The sequence below is a fragment of the Stegodyphus dumicola genome, chromosome X1 (genome assembly GCF_044657685.1).
Source record: "Stegodyphus dumicola isolate Sdum_Otavi_A_Nest chromosome X1, ASM4465768v1".
Lineage (NCBI taxonomy): Eukaryota > Metazoa > Arthropoda > Arachnida > Araneae > Eresidae > Stegodyphus > Stegodyphus dumicola.
Window position 1 is genome coordinate 97462668 of NC_140780.1, and position 20798 is coordinate 97483465.

At 32.4% G+C, this 20798-nt stretch overlaps 1 protein-coding gene across 4 annotated transcripts in view; it reads right to left on the bottom strand.

Annotated features, from left to right (window-relative positions):
* Window positions 1–2518: 2518 nt before the first annotated feature.
* LOC118192704 (solute carrier organic anion transporter family member 74D-like) overlaps window positions 2519–20798 on the bottom strand; it is a 277424-nt gene continuing 259144 nt past the window's right edge. For all 4 annotated transcript variants that reach the window (XM_085807989.1, XM_085807992.1, XM_085807990.1 and 1 more), the window contains 3 exons: window positions 6212–6372; window positions 5957–6021; window positions 2519–3265 (listed from right to left, as the gene is read on the bottom strand). In XM_085807989.1, the coding sequence (XP_085664115.1) occupies window positions 2985–3265; window positions 5957–6021; window positions 6212–6372 (507 nt within the window). In that variant the 3' untranslated portion in view covers window positions 2519–2984. The remainder of the gene's footprint in view (window positions 3266–5956; window positions 6022–6211; window positions 6373–20798) is intronic.

Genomic DNA, 20798 nt, shown 5'->3' on the forward strand with positions numbered 1-20798 from the left:
GCGAAGAAGCCAATTTCCAATAGCCCGCATTCGACTGTGGGTCGCATCGACAGTAGTTGTCTCGAGCGCTCATCGCGAGCACCGCATGCTATGTGGAACCATTGCATCCCCCATATGGAAGCACTTGCATCGAAATCGATGAGCTGTGAATTGAATTTGGTATTGGAACGTGTCATAGATGTAGTACACTACATAAAAACTAGGCAGCTGAAAGCCAAACTATTCAAAAAACTCTGCATGGACATGGGAGCTGAACACTGTTATATTATTGCACTTCACAATGGCTTTCAAGTGGAAATGTCTTATACCGTGCATTCGAACTACATCAAGAAATTCACACTTTTCTGCAAGAGGAAGGACATGCAAACTACAAACCTTTTACTAAAACTGGCATATTGTGCGATATATTTGACAAACTGAATGCCTTAAATGTGTCTCTACAAAGCAATAATATGCAAATCTTGAAACTATTGGAGAAGACTGTGGCATTTAAAAGAAACCTGCAGTTGTGGATAAGAAAAATTAATGAGGATGGCGGGCAAAATTGCCTCTCCGAATTGCATAAATACGCGTCCTCTAATGAGCTCGTTGTCTCTAAAAAATTGCTGTTTCTTTTCACGGAACACATTTCGAAGCTCATTGAACACTTCGAAAAATACTTTCCGGAAGAAATATCAAGAAATATTCGTGGATACAAAATCCTTTCCATGTTCAAGATCCACCAGAATTGACTTCACAAAAAGAAGAGAGTCTGTAGAGTCATTAGGTTAATTGGAAGCAGAAAAGATGAAAAATATGCAACCGCCTTCGCCGGGAATCGAACCACGGACCTCTGGAATACCGGCCCAACGTGCTACCGTTACACCACGAAGGCACGCTAGTGAAGTGGGAGAAATACCTTATAAGTCTTGTTGAACTATCTTGCGACAACAACCTTAAAAAAATTCGCTTGTTCCAGTTTGGTGATGTTTTGGATAACCATCAAAAATGAACATCCAACTCTAAGTTCCAATGCTTTAAGGATTCTCATTCCTTTTGCAACATCATATTTATGAGAAACCGGATTTTCAGCTGCAGCTCTAATAAAGAGCAAATATTATTCAACAATCAACGGGGAGCAAGAAATGAGTGTGGCAATGTCAAGTCTTATCCCTCGCTTTAAAAAACTTTGTGGAAATTAGCACGCTTCCCTGTCCAATTGATTTTTTCCTATTTTGCTTTAATAATGATAATATAATATTCTTGTGTACCAGTTCAACATATACATATATGAGCCTCAGATTGTGGTTGTTTTCATTTTTGTGTCTGGTCGCTAGTATTAATATAGAGTCGTGTTGAATGAAGTGTTATTTGCTATGACACTATGTAGTAAGCATGTTGTAAAGCACAAACCTTGTTCAACACTTCATTGAACATGACTAGGGCGCCGTGACAAAATACTAAACCTGCAAGTGCGCCGCCAACTGAAGAAGTTAGGGAACCCCTGTCCTAAACCAAACTACATTCAGTGGCACAACAGCCTTAGCGGGCCATGCCCCGCAGTGCCCCGATATCTGCTTTTCTGGCCGTGTCCCCTGGGGTGCATAAGCATATGCCCTGGACAAGCGATCAGCTTGTCGCAGGACCCTAGTGTTTAGTCCCTAACCGAACTTGGTACTCATTTTATGGACCCACTCAAAGGATGAAAGGCTGTGTTAACACTGCGCAGCCCAGGAATCGAAACCCTCCACCTGTGGTGCTGCTGCGCAACGCGCTAACCACAGCGCCACCGGGCCTTGGAATAACACGTAAATTTCTAAATAAAGTGTGATAATATAAGATGATAAATAAAAAGTTATTCCCTCATTACTTGAATCAAATTTTCAACAATGAGCAAACAACTCAGCAACGTCTGATTATGATTTATACCATTTATGATATTTCTTTTAATGCAATACCGTTTGGATATTTATTAATCCTATTAAGTTTTTACAATCGATTTTAATTAATTATTAATATTTATTAATCCTATTGTTTAATTATTATAATAGGCTTTAATTAGTTTTTCATGTTTATAAATGCTTCCTTTAATAATTTTAGTGCTTTTCCTCTGCATTTTTGTTAGTTTTAATGTTTAAACAACCGCTCTTAATTTATAGTTGTACCTATTTAGTGAATGCATCTATATTTTAACAGCGTTTGAAATATACCAGTTGCTATAATCCCATTATACTAATACAATAAAAACCACTGGATCTGCCTATCAGCCCTTTGCTGAGGTTTAGCTGTCCAGTTCGTGTGTTAATTGTCCAGTTCGTAGCGAAAGCAAACAAATAAGCATATTCAGAGCTTATGCATGCGTTGTTAAAAATATAAAAGCGTTAAATTATTTAAGACAGCATTTTAATTTATTCTTTTAAATATAGATCAACAGACATGTGGTTAAATAAAAAAATGGTTAGTTAAACTCTTAGGTGGTAGGGGTTAAAAAGAAACAAAACAACAAAAAAAAAAAAAAAAAAAAAAAAGAATCCATCTGTTGTACTTTAAGTAAGATTTATTTAGTTTAGTAAGTACACTTCCAGAATAAAATGCCCATGGAGACAATAAATCTGGAGCATAAATTAAAAACAAAATGGCTTTCTTTCAATCATTTTTCGAAGACGTAATTTCCTCTTGAAGAGAATTTGTACATATATTAAGATATATCTGCATTTTCTTTTAATGCACATATTCCAAGCGAATTTTTACAGTTTAAATCAGTTTAACTATAGGACACTCATCCTATCTTTTAAAAATAAATTTGAAATTATGTTCTCTTTTGATTCTGATAAAAGGAACAGGAAAGCACATGCACATCATAACAAATACAAAATAGTCAATCAGTTTTCCATGTTATATGAATGTATGTTTGCCTCTGAAGAATAATGAAAATGCAACATTAGTACTATGACAATATCACCAGTAGTACTTTTAGATAATCAGACGGCATTAGAGTTCTGTATTCAGACAGCAGATTCAGATTGAGGTGGTGCAGGCAATGGTGGTGTCCTAACTTCGACAGGCCCTTCGTCATCATGGAACCGTACTGATGATGCTTTGTAACAGACAATCGAGTCCACAAAAAAGGCTCCGAGCATGATGAACGCTGTCAAACCATGAAACATCATACGAAATTTTTCAGGATCATAAAGGCGACATGCTCCAGGATCGCCGCAGTTATCTTCCCAGAAAAGGCACGTTGAATCAACAACTGCACCATAAATCACAGGGCACGGCACATTACCTACAAAGAAATTAAGTAAACAACTGTTACAAGCTTTTCGAAGAGTAAACTATTGATGAAATACATGATCAAAACAAATAACTTCATTCTTATTTACTAAATCCAATACTTTTAAAATTGAACATACAATCTAATTTTATTTTTACTTAAATTAAACAAAGAAATATTTGCGTAAAGCAGATCGCATATGCTGTTGCTACTTAACTAAAACTAAATAAAAACGGTATATTTTATTGATGCAAATACATAAATAGTTTAAAACATGCAATATATTTTTTTAAATAGCACTTTTATGATGAAGACTCACGCAGCAGAAATCAACAGTAAGTCCATATACAATATGTAGCTTCTTTTCTGTTAATAGGTTACACATTTGCCAAATGTTCTGTCATCACGCGTTATTGAAAGCTACACATTTGGCAACATGTTATTGAAATGTGACATGCTACTGAATTGAATGAATGTGTATAACACTCTTATTGCTACAATGAAACACGTATTGCACATAGATCTAAATCAATTTAATAGCTCCTTAAATATATTTCTGTACTACAATATTTTGTCTTTTTGCATTATTTAAATAAAAAGACAATAAAATATGTAAATAAATAAAAATCTTTTAAATGGATCAAACGAATTACAAATGTTCTAGTTGACTTAAATTTTATTATACTTATTTTAGTTAATTTATTGCAATAGTTCTCGTTCCACATTTCAGTTCAACAGATATTTTGACTAAATTTTTATTCTTAAAATTAAAAATATAAATACAAGTTAAAATGCTTATTTATGCACAAATCTCAGTATACGAGTCTTTCCAAACCTAAAAAGGAACTAAAAAATTTGACACTGCACATATTCTGTTACTGACTTCAGGTTCTCATTCTTTTCAACATTTTAAAAATCTTTTTCCTTTATATTCCTTATTTCCAAATTACACATTTCTATTCTTACTGTTTTTTTAAATGTGCTTCTTTTAATATATTTTCTTTTCATTTTATGCTTATTTGCTTAAGAACAACTGGTAACGATCATTAATTATACAAATTTTTTCCTTAATAATGTGTAATACTTCTTAACGAATCTGACTTTAAATGTACTAATTGAGAAAGTTTGTCTTTTTTGTCTCCTGCAATGATTAATTTTTCTAATTTTTATGCTCTTTAATACATCTATTGAATTGCATATATAATATAAAATTAACGAAAGATGTCTGTGGAAGTACAACCTCATTAGACTGACCCCCACTTAACTGGAAGATTGTCTAATCTTTCCATAGCTTAATGGCCGGAAATTTGCTGAAAGTAAAATTCTAAATTTTTTTATGAGTCACAAAAGAGTCACAAATTTTGTACATGTTCAATAAGGCGATGTCCTTTTGATTAAAAAAATAGTTGTATTTAGCTTATTGTATATTTTTGGGATATATACTCTTAGGATAGAATGGGAACCATCATAGTTTATTAACTCAAGATATATTTATAATAGAAAATAATCAACTTAGAATCATGACATAATATTAATCAGTTTTTAATGATTATTATTTGCTCCCTCACATGCAACGAGGAATAAATACTATGTTACGGTGAAACATCGAAATCTGGAGAATGTCGACTTTCACCGGCGAATGTGAACATTCACATAGTCCCTTGGTGTATGTCCGAAATATTTTCCAAATACTCTTATTTCTGACTTACACCGTTAAATGTCGACATTCACCATGTACTAATGGTGAATGTTGAACATATAAGAATATTATATTTTCTTCTCCGTAATTCAGTCGCGAAAAAACGCACTTCAGACTTAAAATAAGAACATAAGAACTTAAAACACAATACATTCAAAATGAGAAAGGAAAATATTAGAAGTTAAAAACTTACTTAATTATACAGTACGTTCTAAATGATAAAATAAAATAGTAGAAACAAAAAACTTTATGTGTTTAAAATCTTATTTATTGCAACAACTTAAACTATTATGACACTTTGAATTGCACAAGAGGCCCTTTCTTTTACAGCTGCATTTATTTCTGGAACACTTCCTTTTGCAATGACAGCGTGTACGTATACTCCTCTCTTTTCGACCTACACCAGAGCATATCTGTGATTGTCGACATACACCGATGAGGGTCCGAATGTACAAGAATGTAAGGCAATATTCAATCTTTCACCGACGTATATGGTGAATGTTGACATTTTCTGGTAAAAGTCGACATTCTCCAATTTCGGTCTTTCACAGTAACATACTATATATCATAATTAAAATCTGTAGATATTTGACTTGAACCTTTAATTTTTCCCTTAAACATACTATGAACTAAATTACATACTACACATAGACTGCACAGCGTGTATTAAGAATATATAGGAATGTAGTATGGCCAAAACTTTTATTTTAAACGTTAGACTACAATAATTTATTCCTTTTATAATCCACAATAATTGCATCCTTATTTTTTTAGTGCTCATGATTTTTAACTTTTAATGTACGCCCGCCAACTAAATTACTTAATCTTATGAGATAATGCAATAATCTGCTGTGTGTAAGCTCTAAAGTCTGGTCTTCTGGAAACAGAAATATATGACGTCTGTTACTTGCTACCTTTTCCAGATTACATAGCTAATATAAGGTTAACAGAATAACTAACACGGAGTTATGCATTTCTCTTGAATGAAAGAAGTAAATACATACCAAATAATCCAATGGCGAAAGATATCAATCCTAAAGCCATAGCCTTGTCTTTGGGATCAACACATCTAGGCAGAAAAAAATAGTAAAAGTTAGCAAATAACAGTTAATATACAAAATAGCTCTTAGTAATTCTGAAACATATTTCGTGCATAGGGTTTACTGGTTTAATTAATTAACGTATACCCCACATCATTATAACGAAATATTTTAAATTAAAATACGCAGAATAAAAATTTTAAATGCAGTCCACTTTACCTCAATGTGAGAAGCATGGATCCAACTTCTGATGTGGAATGAATGAGTACAAAAATCGAGAAAATGACAATATACCAAGTCAGATTGTTGCATTGAAGAGGACAAAATCCATTTTTGGCAGTTACATTTTTTCCTAAGCATTGGCAATCCGTATATGTATACTATGAATAAAGTAATATTTAAATTAGTAACATTTCTTCACTAAACATAAATAAACTAAAAAATTGCCATTATTTTTTTTAATTTGTAATTTCCAATTTGGTAAGACAGTTTATAACACCAATAGAAATTCTAGTTGTAATATATCAGTAAATATTTAATACTATTTATGATTCTAAAACGTTTCGTTTTCCTTGCACTATCTAAGTACACGGGCGAGAAAAATAAAAGGATGGATTGGATTATTCAGTTATGGCAAAGCACACGAGGGCTATCTGCCTAAGGGGAGAGAAAAATAAAAGGAATGACTATAAAGTAGTACCGTAGATTCCCAGGACTATTATCTGGCAATGACTGCTAAAAGAAAACGGTAACTGGGGTCTGGAGTGTCGGTTTTTTTTAAAAGTGATTCCAGACATATTACATTTTGGACGAAGCAAAACACATGCAATAAGCCTGAAAACATCCGTGAAAGGCATCTGTACAGTGATGGTGAAATCATGGTATAAGCGGATAATCATTTTGAATGGCTGCACGGACTTCTTTTTTTATTAGTGCAGCTAAGCTTACTATACTAAAAGGTTTTCTTTTCTCGACTAAGGTCAACCAGCGTGGTAACGTGGATGTCTTTCTTCAAATCAAAGTTTCTGCTACTTTTATGGATAAAATGTCGTTACTGAACAGATAGATAAGATATGTCATTCTCTTAAAAGTCGGAGAAAGAAAAGTTTGACTTGGAAGAATATTACCTTGTCTGTAGACTGAACTCGAGTGCAATTATGAATGCTGAAATATATAGAGATAAGATTCTTGATCCTTATACTAATTTGCGGTGGGGTGAAATCGGCAACAACTTCCTTCTAATGGACGATAATGCTGTTTCCGTGCACTAATGACCCGTTATTTTGAGAGCGAAATAATCCAGCGTATGGCGTAATCCACATATTCTCTAGATTTAAACGGACAAAATATGTGTGGGGAAGCACTAGGGCACTGACTTGCATCACTGCAGATACTACCTGACTATGACTTTCGTTTTTCTTTATGAAGATCGCGACAAAGTACTCTTCAGCCTTCAGAATGCTTAGTTACTATTTATACAGGCATTTTTTCGCTAAAAGAAAAGACACTTTTACCCTAGAGCAGTGCTCCGCAACCTTTTCTCACCTGCGACGCACAAAAAATCTTTCTGGAATTTCGTGGCTCACCAAAAGCTAATGTATATATGTATTGATTTATACACAAAATTTACAATAAATTTTTGTTTTTAATTTTAAAAATATACAATTATAAAACCATAACATATTTATTTGTATGCAATCATAATAATTATCAATGTGATACCTGCGCTTGCTTCAATGAACACAAAAGTTTTATATTCAAATGCTGACACACTTACAATCACACACACAACCACACAACAGTGAAATATATAAAAACATTTTAAATAGACATTATTAAGGAAAAAAAATTGTCATTGTGTATTAAATACATGATAAAAAATTGCAAAATGTCAAATACATGTATTTGATTGCGGCACACCTATATCCTACTCATGGCACACCAGTGTGCCGCGGCACACCGGTTGCGGAGCACTGCCCTAGAGTTCGAAAAACATCGTTTGAAAAATAAAAGTTGAAAGCATAACGAGTTAAGCTGGGTTCTGATTGTGGAAGAAATAGGAAATCATGCCACGTGATGGTAGGACACGAATCATCCTATGGTAAAGTGGAGACTTAATTTTTGAAATCATTTTCGACCATTCGTACAAGTTCAAGTGCAATTTATAATTTTGTATACGCGATTTTGCTTTTTTTTCACTTTTATTGCATCTGTGATTTTATACAATAATTCTCGAAGTTTGCTGTCTTGGAGAAGGCCTTGTTGCGAAATTCTTCGGTATATGCATAGAAGGATTATCTGCAATTCGCTTGGCTAATGGGAGTTTCTCTTGATATTTTGAAGATTTAATTTGGGGAAAAAATGGGCAATTTCTGGAGATGAGTAAATTATTTACCTCGCATCACAAGCATCTAGGCTTCCCGATGTCAGAGTAATTGACAGGTATAGGTTAACAGGTTTTGTCGGCACTTCAACGAAGCACATTGCTGCAGCCAAATATGACTGAGGCCGAAGCTTTGTGATCTGATACAGATTATAGCAGTCTTTTCTAGGCAGAATTTGCAGATGCTGAAAATGAGGGACATCAGTTTCCTCAGGTTGTAAATACTTCTTTCTATTTCATTCCGAGAACTTCGACGAAAATTACAAGAAATATCTCTACTTCTGTTTAGTTCTCTTGAAAAACTGTTTTACGTTTTATGACTGTATATTCCAAGTCACATATTTCCTTTTTGATATTATCATTGCCTGATTCAACTGGAAGTTCTCTTGTGATAACTTTTTAACGATGCCTGGATTTTAATATGAAAGGTGGTTTTAATATGAATGTCGTTTTTCATCAAGCAACCTTACGCTCTCTCTCGCATAGAGTTTAAGGTGAACATTGTCTTAATTTCCTCCTTAGTCAAAGTACCGAACATGTCTTCGATGCGGTTATTCTCAAAAAATGATCGGATCTTCTTTTCTGCAACATCTAGTACTGGGCAAATTATAGGCGGAGACTGATCCTTACTTGGTGTTGGGGTGGGATCAGGAACTATGATAATCATATCCTTTGTACCCTAGAACGGTTCTCCAAAGTGTCGAAAGGATTTATGTCTGGGGAAATACGCGTGGTTTCCACTGTAGCTTTAGGTTTTGGAGTTTTCGCAGGAGCAAAGCACTTGTCGTTTATAACGAGCCTTCGTCGGTTGCTGAGGAGATTTGTCATAAGAATGCAATTACTCTGTTGCTGTAATTCACGAAATTCATCTTGTTCATCATGAGTGAAGTGCCTCTCCATCTTGATTTGCATTAGCTCTGCTTTGCGATCCATCATCTTAATGTTCAGTGATTCTGGACGAACATGTTCCAAGTCCAGATCATTAGGAACGGGATTGTCGTTAAGTGAATTTTCATAAATGACCGTGAGAAAATTTGTTTCCTTTCTTAATTTCATCAAAATGGTTCTTCCATAAAAGACCTAGTTCGGACTTATCTTGTTTATCAGTGGCATATGCATGAGCTATAACAAAACATACAATCAGTCAGAAGCAAAAACCTAACGTGTTACATACAGACTGTATGTTACTGTATGATACAGTAGCATTCAACGTCGAATCTGATGATACTGAAGGCTGAAGACTCTATGCATCGCTAACGCACTTTGTTACTGCAGGAACGGGTCGATACTCTAATACATAGAATGTAAAATTGTCGTACAGTTTGCATTTCTCTCATGTATGTCTCATTACACATTTTATTAATTTTTGATGTATCGTTAAAAATAGTTGCAACTCCAACTTTTCCCTATACCCACAATATCATACTTCCTTCATTCTTTGTTTTTATTTTTTCAGAAACAGACAATTCTGAATTTTAAAGGTATGTTAGGTATGACAAAATAAAATTTTTTGTCATACCCAACATACCTTTAAAATTCTTGAGCAAGTTACATGTTCTTAGCTACAAAATCATTAAAGTTATACGAGTTTTTATAGCTGTTCCTTTAATTTTATCCGTTGGTATAAACAACGTCTTTGAAACTGAATATTCCTGGGGAAAATATTAAAAAAATTCACATATCCATATTTTAGTTAAAATTAGTTACATATTGGAAATGTTAAAGAATTAAAATGAGGATATGATAAGTTAGTTTGCGCAGCAGGCTGATGCTACCCAAAACGCAGCGCCATTCGACGGTAAATAATTTAATATATATTTATGAATTTGTGAAAAATAATTAGAAAAAACATAATGATATAATTGTATATAGCATATTTAAAAGAAGTATTTTCAGTATTAAGTTGAGTTTTATTGTGCATCAAGGGTATTTAGGAATCGAAAATAAAAAATTTGGAACCACGCTACATCGTTTTACAGCGAACTGTATGCTGTTTATTGGCTGATTTTGAAAAGTCATGACATACCGTACCGCCCTATTTTAAAATAAAGTGCTTAGAGCGTATCTTCAAATTAACAACTAATGTCTTAATGATGATTGATATAATATTAATAATTTATGTTAGTTGCAGTGTTCATAATTTCGTTTTGAAATATGAAGATGAAAAGTCTACAAAATTCTCTAAAAGTTTTACTTGCATGTTCATCGCTTATTTGAAATGTCAATAATTTGAAATGCAGTCTTCGAAAAATCTCGGAAGAAAATTTTTAATTTCCTCTGAAAAGGAAGGTGGTGTGGCGTATTTAATCATGGGAAAGCACAGTAGGGCTATCTGCCTAAGGGGAGGACTTTCTAAGAAAACTGAGTCGTTACACATGGGGAAAACCACGAAAACGCTCATGCAGCCAGCCGGTTCGCGGGATTCGAACCTCGGACCGAACTACCAGTGTTCAGCGACTTTACCGCTCGGCCGCTGGTGGGCCTCTGAAAAGGAAGGCCTTCTAATCTTGAAATTTGGACTAGTGTGGAAAATGTATGTATAGCTGAAGAATGTAAAATATATATGTAAAAAATAATATCAATAAAGTTAGTGGCTGTAAATAATTTTAAACAAATACTAAATATAAAGCATTTAGACTTTAAAAAAGGAAAATTTCTCACAAAACATTGATAGCATTTGAAATTTTCATAAAATAGCACTACTTTGCCCATTCTAGTTGTTTAAAATATAACATGCGAAAATTTTAATACAGTCTGCCATTTACATCATTAAAACCTTACGGAGAGATGCATTTTGTTTAAAATTTAATATTAACCATAGCACCTTTTTAACACAAATGAAGGGGAGAATATTTATAGCATATATAACTCAATAGTTTTTCATATGGTATTTAGTCATTATGTAAATATAACTTTTAAAATTTACGTAGGTTCTTTGTTATGTATCTTATTTTTGCGCCGAATATATTTTATACATTCCTGATAGATATTTTGATTTTGCAGTACCGCAAACACTATGAAAATATGTTTTCTCATACTTTCATTTTCAAAAATCAGATAAGACCTATTCAATAATTTAATAGACATTAACATACCAATTTCTAAACAACTTAATATCATCATCAAAAAATTAATTTTGTTTAATAAATACACGAATTTTAAGGTTTTCATCAAAAATTTACTGAGGCGCAGAAATTCCTGCATACAGTCAAGAAGATCTTAAAAGATTAATTGCAATCAGTCTAAATCTTTAAAGTTTTGGACATTAATTGTCGTCGCTTATATGAAGCAATAAATAAGAATTTGGAAAAGTGTTAATCACCTTTCAGAATGTGAGCAATAAAGGATATTTCAACGAAGAATAAAGAATAAAAGAATAAATTATAAGCATAAAAGAATAAATTATAAGAAGAAACTGAAATTTATGTTTTACAATGGGGAAATGCAAATCCTAAGGTATTTTTGTTTTATAAGTATCTCATGCTCTAAATTTAGCAATAAATAATGCATCAAAAATCAGAAAAGACTCTAACATATTTTCCTTCCCTAGACTGGCGCAAATTCTGAATAAAATTCTAGCAATTTTGAGGGTGATCCTACAAAAATCTCTTTTCTTCAGAAGGAAAAAATAAAATAAAATAATAAAAAAGTAATCCATGGCAAAGTACAACTTAAGCCTCTTGCATAATTTGAGGAAAAATTAGTGATGCACTGTATCAAATAATGAACTATGATAACTTTAATTAAAAAGTGCCATATTCTCTATAACTCACTTATATGTTAAAATATTTTATTAAAGTATAGAATAAATACATGACACAGAATGTGTTTGGAATTAAGAAAAAAAAAAAGAATAATAACGCAGGTAACACATAAAGCATCAGAATTTAAGCTATAAAGTATCATTTAAGTTTCTAATCAGATATTTTATGCAGAATATAGATTTATACCTCGAGCTATATTCAAACTAGGTAGAAAGTAATTAAAGGAAGATTTCAGAAGGTAGAAACAGAGCGTGTTCTGCCTGGTTAAAGACCACATTGCTAACTTTGATTTCTCTATCGATTAGCATTCTGCGGCGTTGAGTTATTCTTGCCATTATGCTTGTTTCGGCGATTTCGGTCAGAGCCAGCTTTCGCCCTAGTTGAACTGTGAAGCCGTTAGGCTATTTTTAATTTCACTCTTTTAATTCATTATTTTATTTAAAGCCAAAACTACTGGCTTCGGTTAGCATGAGTTGGTGCCGACTGAGGTACTCAAAAGACATAGTGAAATTCACCAATTGTCTTTTAGAGTTCTGGTCTAATTTTATACTACTTAAGAAGGCCGGACCTTATAAAGCAACCACAACGATCAAATAAACTATGATAGTTTCAATATAAACATAATGTTAAATTGCCATAAAAGTCTGTTGATAAATTTATTATTAGCACATTTTATATGCTTCTGGATGCTGTGTGCATTTAATTGAAAATTATGGAGGACAGTAATCATGGCTGTAGGAAGCAAGCCTGCAGAGTCTTGGAGATAAATGCACGTCATTCGAAAAGAAACGCTGTTCGATGTTTAACTCATAGCAATCAATTTTATTAACAATTACTTAATTTATAGAAATATATTTTGGATAAAAAGTAAAGTAGAAAAAAATGTCATATAAACAACGTTTCTCAAAGAACTTAAGCTTTACTGCGCATTAAGTGTAACTAGGAAACAAAAGTTAAAAACTCTAGAAAGTTTGGACTATAATTGCGCCGTTCTGTACTGAGTTGCAGAAGCTAATAGTTACTGATTTATTTTGAAAAATCATGACTTGCCACTCTTCCCCATTTGTAAAATAAAGCGCTAAAACGTTAGGTGAAAAATATACAGCAAGTTCGTTAATAATCCCTTGCGTAATTTTAACAGTTTATGCTAATTGTAGTATACGTTATTCGGTTTTACAATATAAAGATGAAAACCTACAAATATTGAATATTTTTAAAATATAAAGTTTTACTTATGTATTAAACAGTCGATTATTTGAAATGTTAGTTATTTGAAACAACCCTCGGAAAATATGGACCCCCACCAGTGGAAGAATTGTTAAGACACTGATTACTGGCAGTTCGGATTCGAGTTCGAACACAGACGCATGGGCTGGTTGCTAGGGAGCTTTTCACGTCTTCCCACACATGTAACGTGTAAATGAAACAGTTTTCCTTAGAAAATCTTCCACGAAGTCATCCCTTCACTTAGGCAGATAGCCTTGCATGTTTTGTCATATGCAAATAACCTAACTGAAGAGTTCGGGTGAGGATTAAAGGTTAGAATCAACATTCCATCTAAGATGCATGAATGCGCTGCTATTCTCTGTCATTTGGAAACCGGCACATGAGTTTTTATTTTTCGCGTACACTTCACTACTGAAAATTGTATATAGAGTACTTAGAATTCATGATGAAATTAGTATGAACGAGATATTAGCAAACGAGAAATAACCGTAATCAGATGCCGTAATTACCCTCATATGACTATGATAAGCAAGATGACTAATTGCTCCCATTGTGCTCAAAAATCCTTCCAAATTCTTGCGATAATGTTTTGGGGAATATTTAACTCATTGAAGATTTCTAACTGTATTTAACCTGTCATAAGTCTACCAACCACTGGTCACTCTGCCGTTAGTAACCTGTATAGAATGTTTTAGCTTGATCACTTTGATAACATTGAAAGAATTAATCTCTGTGATCATAATTTATTCCTTTTTAAAAACTCTGAGGGCTGCGTTTCAAGTGGCCACTCGTATGGTAAAATGTTTTGAGGTAAGTATAGTTATACATTTTGTAATGGATGATAACAATATTCATTTGAAAGTTCATAGATCGTAGTTCATAAATTGTACAGTCACTTAAAGATGTTATGCGCCTTATTTTCAATAGCTGCTGCTTTTATACCATGGCTATTAAGTTAATATTCTCAAAATGTGTTAGAATGATCTGTCTTGATAATTCCAATACATCTGTTAATGAAGAGAATTTCATTTGAATGGGTCAGAGATTTGTTGCTTTTAAAATTGTAAAGACTGTGTTGTAAATAGCTGTTACATTTATTTTACAGCTTGGGGGCTAATTTGTTTCTCTGAATATTTACTTAAAACCGCAAATAAAAAATTACGATTTTCACTAGTGAAGATGTATATGTACTCATTATACAATTAAATTTTTGATTTTAGAGATTTAAGTGATAATTTTAAATCGCACATTTGAATTATTTGCTAAACAAGCTTTTAAGTTGTTAATTCATTTCAGACTTTCTGGATATATAGTATCTAATAATTAAAGATCAGTAAATTTTTATACTACTGGCTTTTAAAGAAAATTACTGAATTGAAGGAAAATGAAATGATAAATGTAGTATGCAAATAACTCTAGGAAAATCTTTTTTTGCGGCAAAACATGACCGGAAAAAAAAGAACAAATTAGTTACTTGAGTTGGATAGTTACAAAATATAACAGAAAAATAAAAAAATTTCTTTTTAGTGTTAATACAGTTAATTTAAACTAGACAACTGCTGTTGTTAAAGTTTTCGAGAAATGTAATTCATTAGTTCAAAAAAATTCTATAATAAATTAAAACAGCAAAGGTCTTAAACTCGCATGAAATTTTATCATTGTAGTAATTATTCATAACTTAAAATAAGGCATTTTTCCTACGTACATAAAGACAATTATATATTTCACGATGCTATAAAAAGATACTTTTGCCTGCAAAATTGCAGATATTACAAAAACTATATAAAATATAAATAGTATATAATGTAAAACTATATGAAATTATGAAAAGAGGTACATTTCTTCTAAAAAGATTTCGGGAATGGTATTTACTGCCATATAAACTATGAAATAAAGAGAAAGGAAGACCTTAAGGAAATATTCATCGTTTAAAGCACATACTCAGTCTTTTTAAAATTTACCCAATAATTGGTTATAAGCAAGAAAAATAGATATTTTGAAGGAAAAACAAGACCATCTCAATACTAATTGTCTCCCAGCACAATATTTTTGTTTGTAGATCTGCAGGAACAATTCGTTTTGCAGACAGCAATGCTTCTATGTAAAGGACTTTTTAAATTTTAAAATAGATTTTAGAGCATAATTTCTAGTTAATTCTTGACATTATTTATTTTTTAACGTTAAATATGAAGGATAAAATTTTACCATTCTTTTGGGGGGGCAAAGAATGTGTAAAATCTCATTTGTGTACTTTCTTAAAATAATAAATTCCAAGAAATATTTATCTTACTGCTTATAAACTACAAAAATATTGAATGTTTGAATAAAATCTGTTCCCCCATATCTATATAAAATAGTGAAAGCAGTGTTAAGTATGCAACTAGCGAGCAGCATATTTTATATCTTTGTGCAGTCAGAGTATTGATCCCACCAGCGGCCGAGCGGTAAAGTCGCTGAAAACTTGTAGTTAGGTCCGAGGTTCGATTCTGGCCAAAAGCGCTTGCTGCTTCGGCTCTTTTAGGGTTTTCCCCCTTGTGTAACATGTATAAGAGCCAGTTTCCCTTAGCAAGTCCTCCGCGAAGGCATCCCTCCCTTTACGCAGATACCATTCTTTTGCATACACATGTGAGTGCTTTTGCTTAATTTTGATAGCATACGCATGTGAGTACTTTTGCTTATTTTTGATATTTAAAGACCATGCAAGTGGATTTATAATGCATGTTTTTTAATTATATGCTACTCTTGAATTACGTGCTTGGTCTTGTGCTTCAGATTTAAGTACTTTGAAAGTTACAAGCCTTTTTACGTTGAATTTCTGAGTGGCTCATTTGCATACGTTTGTAACGTTTTTCTGTTTATTTGAAGTTTATACACCATGTAAATATATAAATTGACTGTGCTTTCATTCTATACACTTTTGTGGATATTTATGCAAAATTTTACTCATTTGCAACAAGTCTTTTAAGAGATATAAGCTTTTCAAACTTCGAACATGGCTAATAATGGATGCCATTACTTACAATTGAAGTTTTGGTGCACCATTCAGTTAGTCTTTCTGCGTGGGATGGCGAATAATGAGCGGGAAGTTCTTGAAAAAGAAGATAAAATTTCAACGGGATCGGAAGATACTGTATCTTATATCGCTGACAACGTACTGTCCTTTATTAATGAAAACTCTAAAGAATTGGATGAGGTTTTAGGTAACCCATCTGATAAGGTGAACAAATCTGTAGGTAATAAAATTAGAGAAATATTTAGAAAACTGCAGAATGCAATGAATAGTGTTCTTATTGAAAATGGTGAACTAAGAGGAAGATTGGCCGAAAGAGAAAATATTACAAGAGGAAAGCATAAAAAGCAAGCTGCAACTTATGCAGAAAAAGTTCAACAAAGATCAAGATCACGATGTAGAACAAAAAGTTTTAAGAAACAAGAAGTAGAATTTGTGACTCTAATATATCCTAAAGAAAGGAATCAAACTTCTGAACAAGTAAAGGAGAAATTAATTAAAAACATTTCTCTTAAAATAGGTGTGCAGAAAGTATAAAAAATAAAAAATGGTGGAGTATTGATTAAGGTCACTAAATACGACGATTTGTCAATAATTGAAAATGCAATAAGAGAAAATAGTACATTGAAAGAAGAATTGGATGTAAAAAGACCTAAGAAAATACATCCATGAATTATGATTTATAATGTTGATCCTGCCTTGAATGGAGAGGAAATAAAAGATTTACTGAGATCTCAGAATGTCGTTCTAGAGAATGCGATTATAGAACCGAGATTCAATATGAAATCAAATATGGGATGTCATTGGATCGTTTCCTTGGACCCACAATCATTTAATCTGGTTATGAAAGATAAGAAAATTTATTTAAAATGGACAAGGCACCAGATTACAGAATATAAAAGAGTTACCAGATGCTTCCAATATTATGGTTTTGGACACACTAAAAAAGCTTGTACAAAAACCTCTATTTGTAATAAATGCAGTTTGGAAGGTCACTCTCAAACTGAATGTACCGCAACAGATTATAAATGTTATAATTGTACAATAGCAAATTCGAGATTTGGACTGGGCCTTAATGCTAAACATGAAAATACATTTAAAGAATGTCCTTGTTATATTAGACAAGTTGATTTATTGACCAAAAAAATTGATTATGGCTTGTAAATCTCATACAATTAAAATTTGTCAAATCAATTTACATCATGCAATCAAGGCCACAGAACAATTGAGAGTTGAGGTTACAGAAAGTGATATTGATCTGATCTGCATACAAGAACCTTATGTTTATTAAGGAAAGATATATGGTTTACCAATAAGTGCCAGATCATATTATAATAAAGGTGAGAACATAAGATCTGGTGTCTTTGTATTCAATGAAAATTTATCCATTTTACAAATTTATGCTTCTAAAGACATAGTTGCTGTTTTGGTGGATGGAAATAGTCCTTTTCTCTTGATTACATGCTATTTTTCCCCGTCAGAAACTATTGATGATCATTTACGTTGTTTGTCTTCTTTGTTTGATAGATTTAAAAATACTTCATTAGTAATAAATGGTGATGTCAATTGTAAACATCCATTGTGGGCCCAAAACCACATGGATTCAAGGGGGAAAAATTAGCAGAATTTCTGCTTGAAAATAACTTTGTTGTAAACAACAATAGAAACAGTTTTCCCACATACTCTTCAGTATTGGGAAATTCATGGATTGATATTACTGCTTCCAGATTGATTAAAGACATTGAGATATGTAATTGGGAAGCTTCTGATAAAATTAGCCTTAGTGATCATAATTATATTCATTTTGAGATTAGAAATGTGATAATTGATGATACACAAAATAACCAAATTAAGTTGAAGAGATTGAACTGGATTGCTCTAAAGGAGCTTATGTTTGAAAATTTTTCTGGCATTGAAATCAATGAAGATATAGAATCTCAATTACATGAAATTAATTCAATCATATGTGACATATGTGATAATGTTCGGTTTAATTATAACGATACAGGAAAAAAGAAAAACTATTCTCCATGGTGGAATAATGGATTAAATACTGAAAGGAAAAAAGTTCGAGCTTCTAGAAGAAGATTTCAGAATTCTTGTGGCGAAGACAGATTAAATTATAAAAAAAAATATTGTAAACATCTTGCAATATATAGAAAGAATATTAGAATTGCAAAGGAAAATTACTGGATTAAAATATGGGATAAATTGTCTCTGCAAAGTCCCTTTGGCACGCATTTTAAAATTGCCACAGATAAGCAGATGAATCCTGTCACTTTTACTGCTATCCGTAAAAGTAATGGTACTTACACAGAAAATATAGAAGATACAATAAAAAGAAATTATGAACTTCCACTTCATGGAAGATAAAGAAGAGGAGGATGAAAGTGAACATTGGGATATCCGATGGAAAATAAAAGTTGATTTGGAGTCTTTTAATGATGTTTTGTTTACTGCCGATGAGCTTTCTGCTGCTCTGGAGAGTATGAAAATGAATAAAGCTCCCGGTCATGATAACATTCCTTTGGAAATTTATAAAGAACTTTATTATGTAAATAGGAAATTCATTTTGGATCTATTTAATATTTGTTTTCAACGGGGACATTTTCCTGAGACATGGAAGATTGGCAAATTGGTTTTGCTTTTAAAACAAGTTAAACTTCCTGAGCAAGCGGCTTCTTACAGGCCGATTTGTTTATTACCCACTTTGGGTAAAGTTCTCGATAAATTGATTAATAATAGGCTTGTTTATTTTCTTGGTAGCAATAATCTACTAAATGCAAATCAATATGGATTTACGCCAGAAAAAGATACTATCTTGGCAATTAATAATATTATTGACACTATAAGAATTAATAAGATAAAGAATTTACATACTACTTTGATTGCAATCGACATTAGCAATGCCCTTAATAGCTTATGGTGGCCCAGCATCAAATCAAGACTTCTAGATTTAAAATGTCCTCAAAACCTCTTCAATATTATTAATAGTTATCTAAATAATAGGAAAATTATTTACAGAAGAAATAATATAAATATTGAGAAATATTATAATAAAGGTGCTCCTTAGGGTTCTGTTTTAGGCCTTACACTTTGGAACCTGGTGGCTGATACTGCCTTACAATTGAAATTTGAAAAGGATGTATTTTTGCAGGCTTATGCTGACGATTTTGTGTTGGTGATTTCTGGAAGTAATAGATTAATTATAGAAGAAAAAGCAAAGAATGCTTTAGATAAACTTTATAACTGGTGTAAAGTAAATAAGCTTGATATTAGTCAAGATAAAATGGCTATGATAACAATCCCAAAAGGCTCAAAATTAATCAGATTATCTTTATTGACGTGGAATGGAAAAAGAATCCGCAGCGAAAAAACACTTAAATACTTAGGTATAATTTTGGATACAAATTTAAGTTGGTTGCCACATTTAACTAAATTGAAAGAAAAAATTTTTAAGATTATGAATAAGATGAATAGATTGTTATGTACGGATTCTTTTAAAAGTATTTTAAAAGAATTATACAATAGAGGAATTGTATGGCTCACCCGTTTGGTGGACTGGAACGGAAAGGGTGAGAAATAAATTGCTACAGATTCAGAGGGTTGCAATGCTACCCATTACGGGATGCTACAGAACAGTCTCTACCACCAGCCTACAGGTCTTAGCTGGGGTTACGCCTATAGACTTAGTAGCTGAGGCTGAAACGCTGATTTATAAAGCTGTTCATATGAAGAAGAATATAGATTATTGTGACCTGAAGATTTCTAATAGAGAAACTGATCTAAAATTAGAAAAGTTTTATTTTCATCCGGCACAATTTAAAGAGGTTACCTGGAAGACACTTCTTCCAACTGGTGTTGGTTTGGAATTATTCTCTGATGACTCCGTGATTGATAAAAATGTTGGAGCAGCATTTGTTGCTTTTGCAAATAATAAATTTGTATATAAATCTAAATTAAGATTGAATAATAATTCAACTATTTTTGATGAAGAACTTATTGCCTTTGAAAACACCATAAGATGGGCTAATGAGGAAGAAAATGAGAAATATATTACAAATTGGGAGATTTCGGTGTTCACAGATTCCCAGAGCATCCTTAGAGCTCTTAATTCTAGAAAATGTTTATCCGCAAAAGTAGATAAAGTCAGAAATTATATTCAAAATATTAATTCAAAAATGAAATTACATATAAATTGGATAAAAGGACATTCGAATATTCATGGAAATGAAGCAGCAGATTCTGCTGCTAAGGAAGCATGCTATAATACAGATATTGATATCACGGTTCCTTTATCTCTTAATTATATTAAGAGTGTACTACATGAAACGATTCTCCACACATGGCAACAAAGATGGCATTATGACAAAACTGGACGAAAGGTTTATAAAATATTTCCTGTTGTCAAAGAGCAAAGAT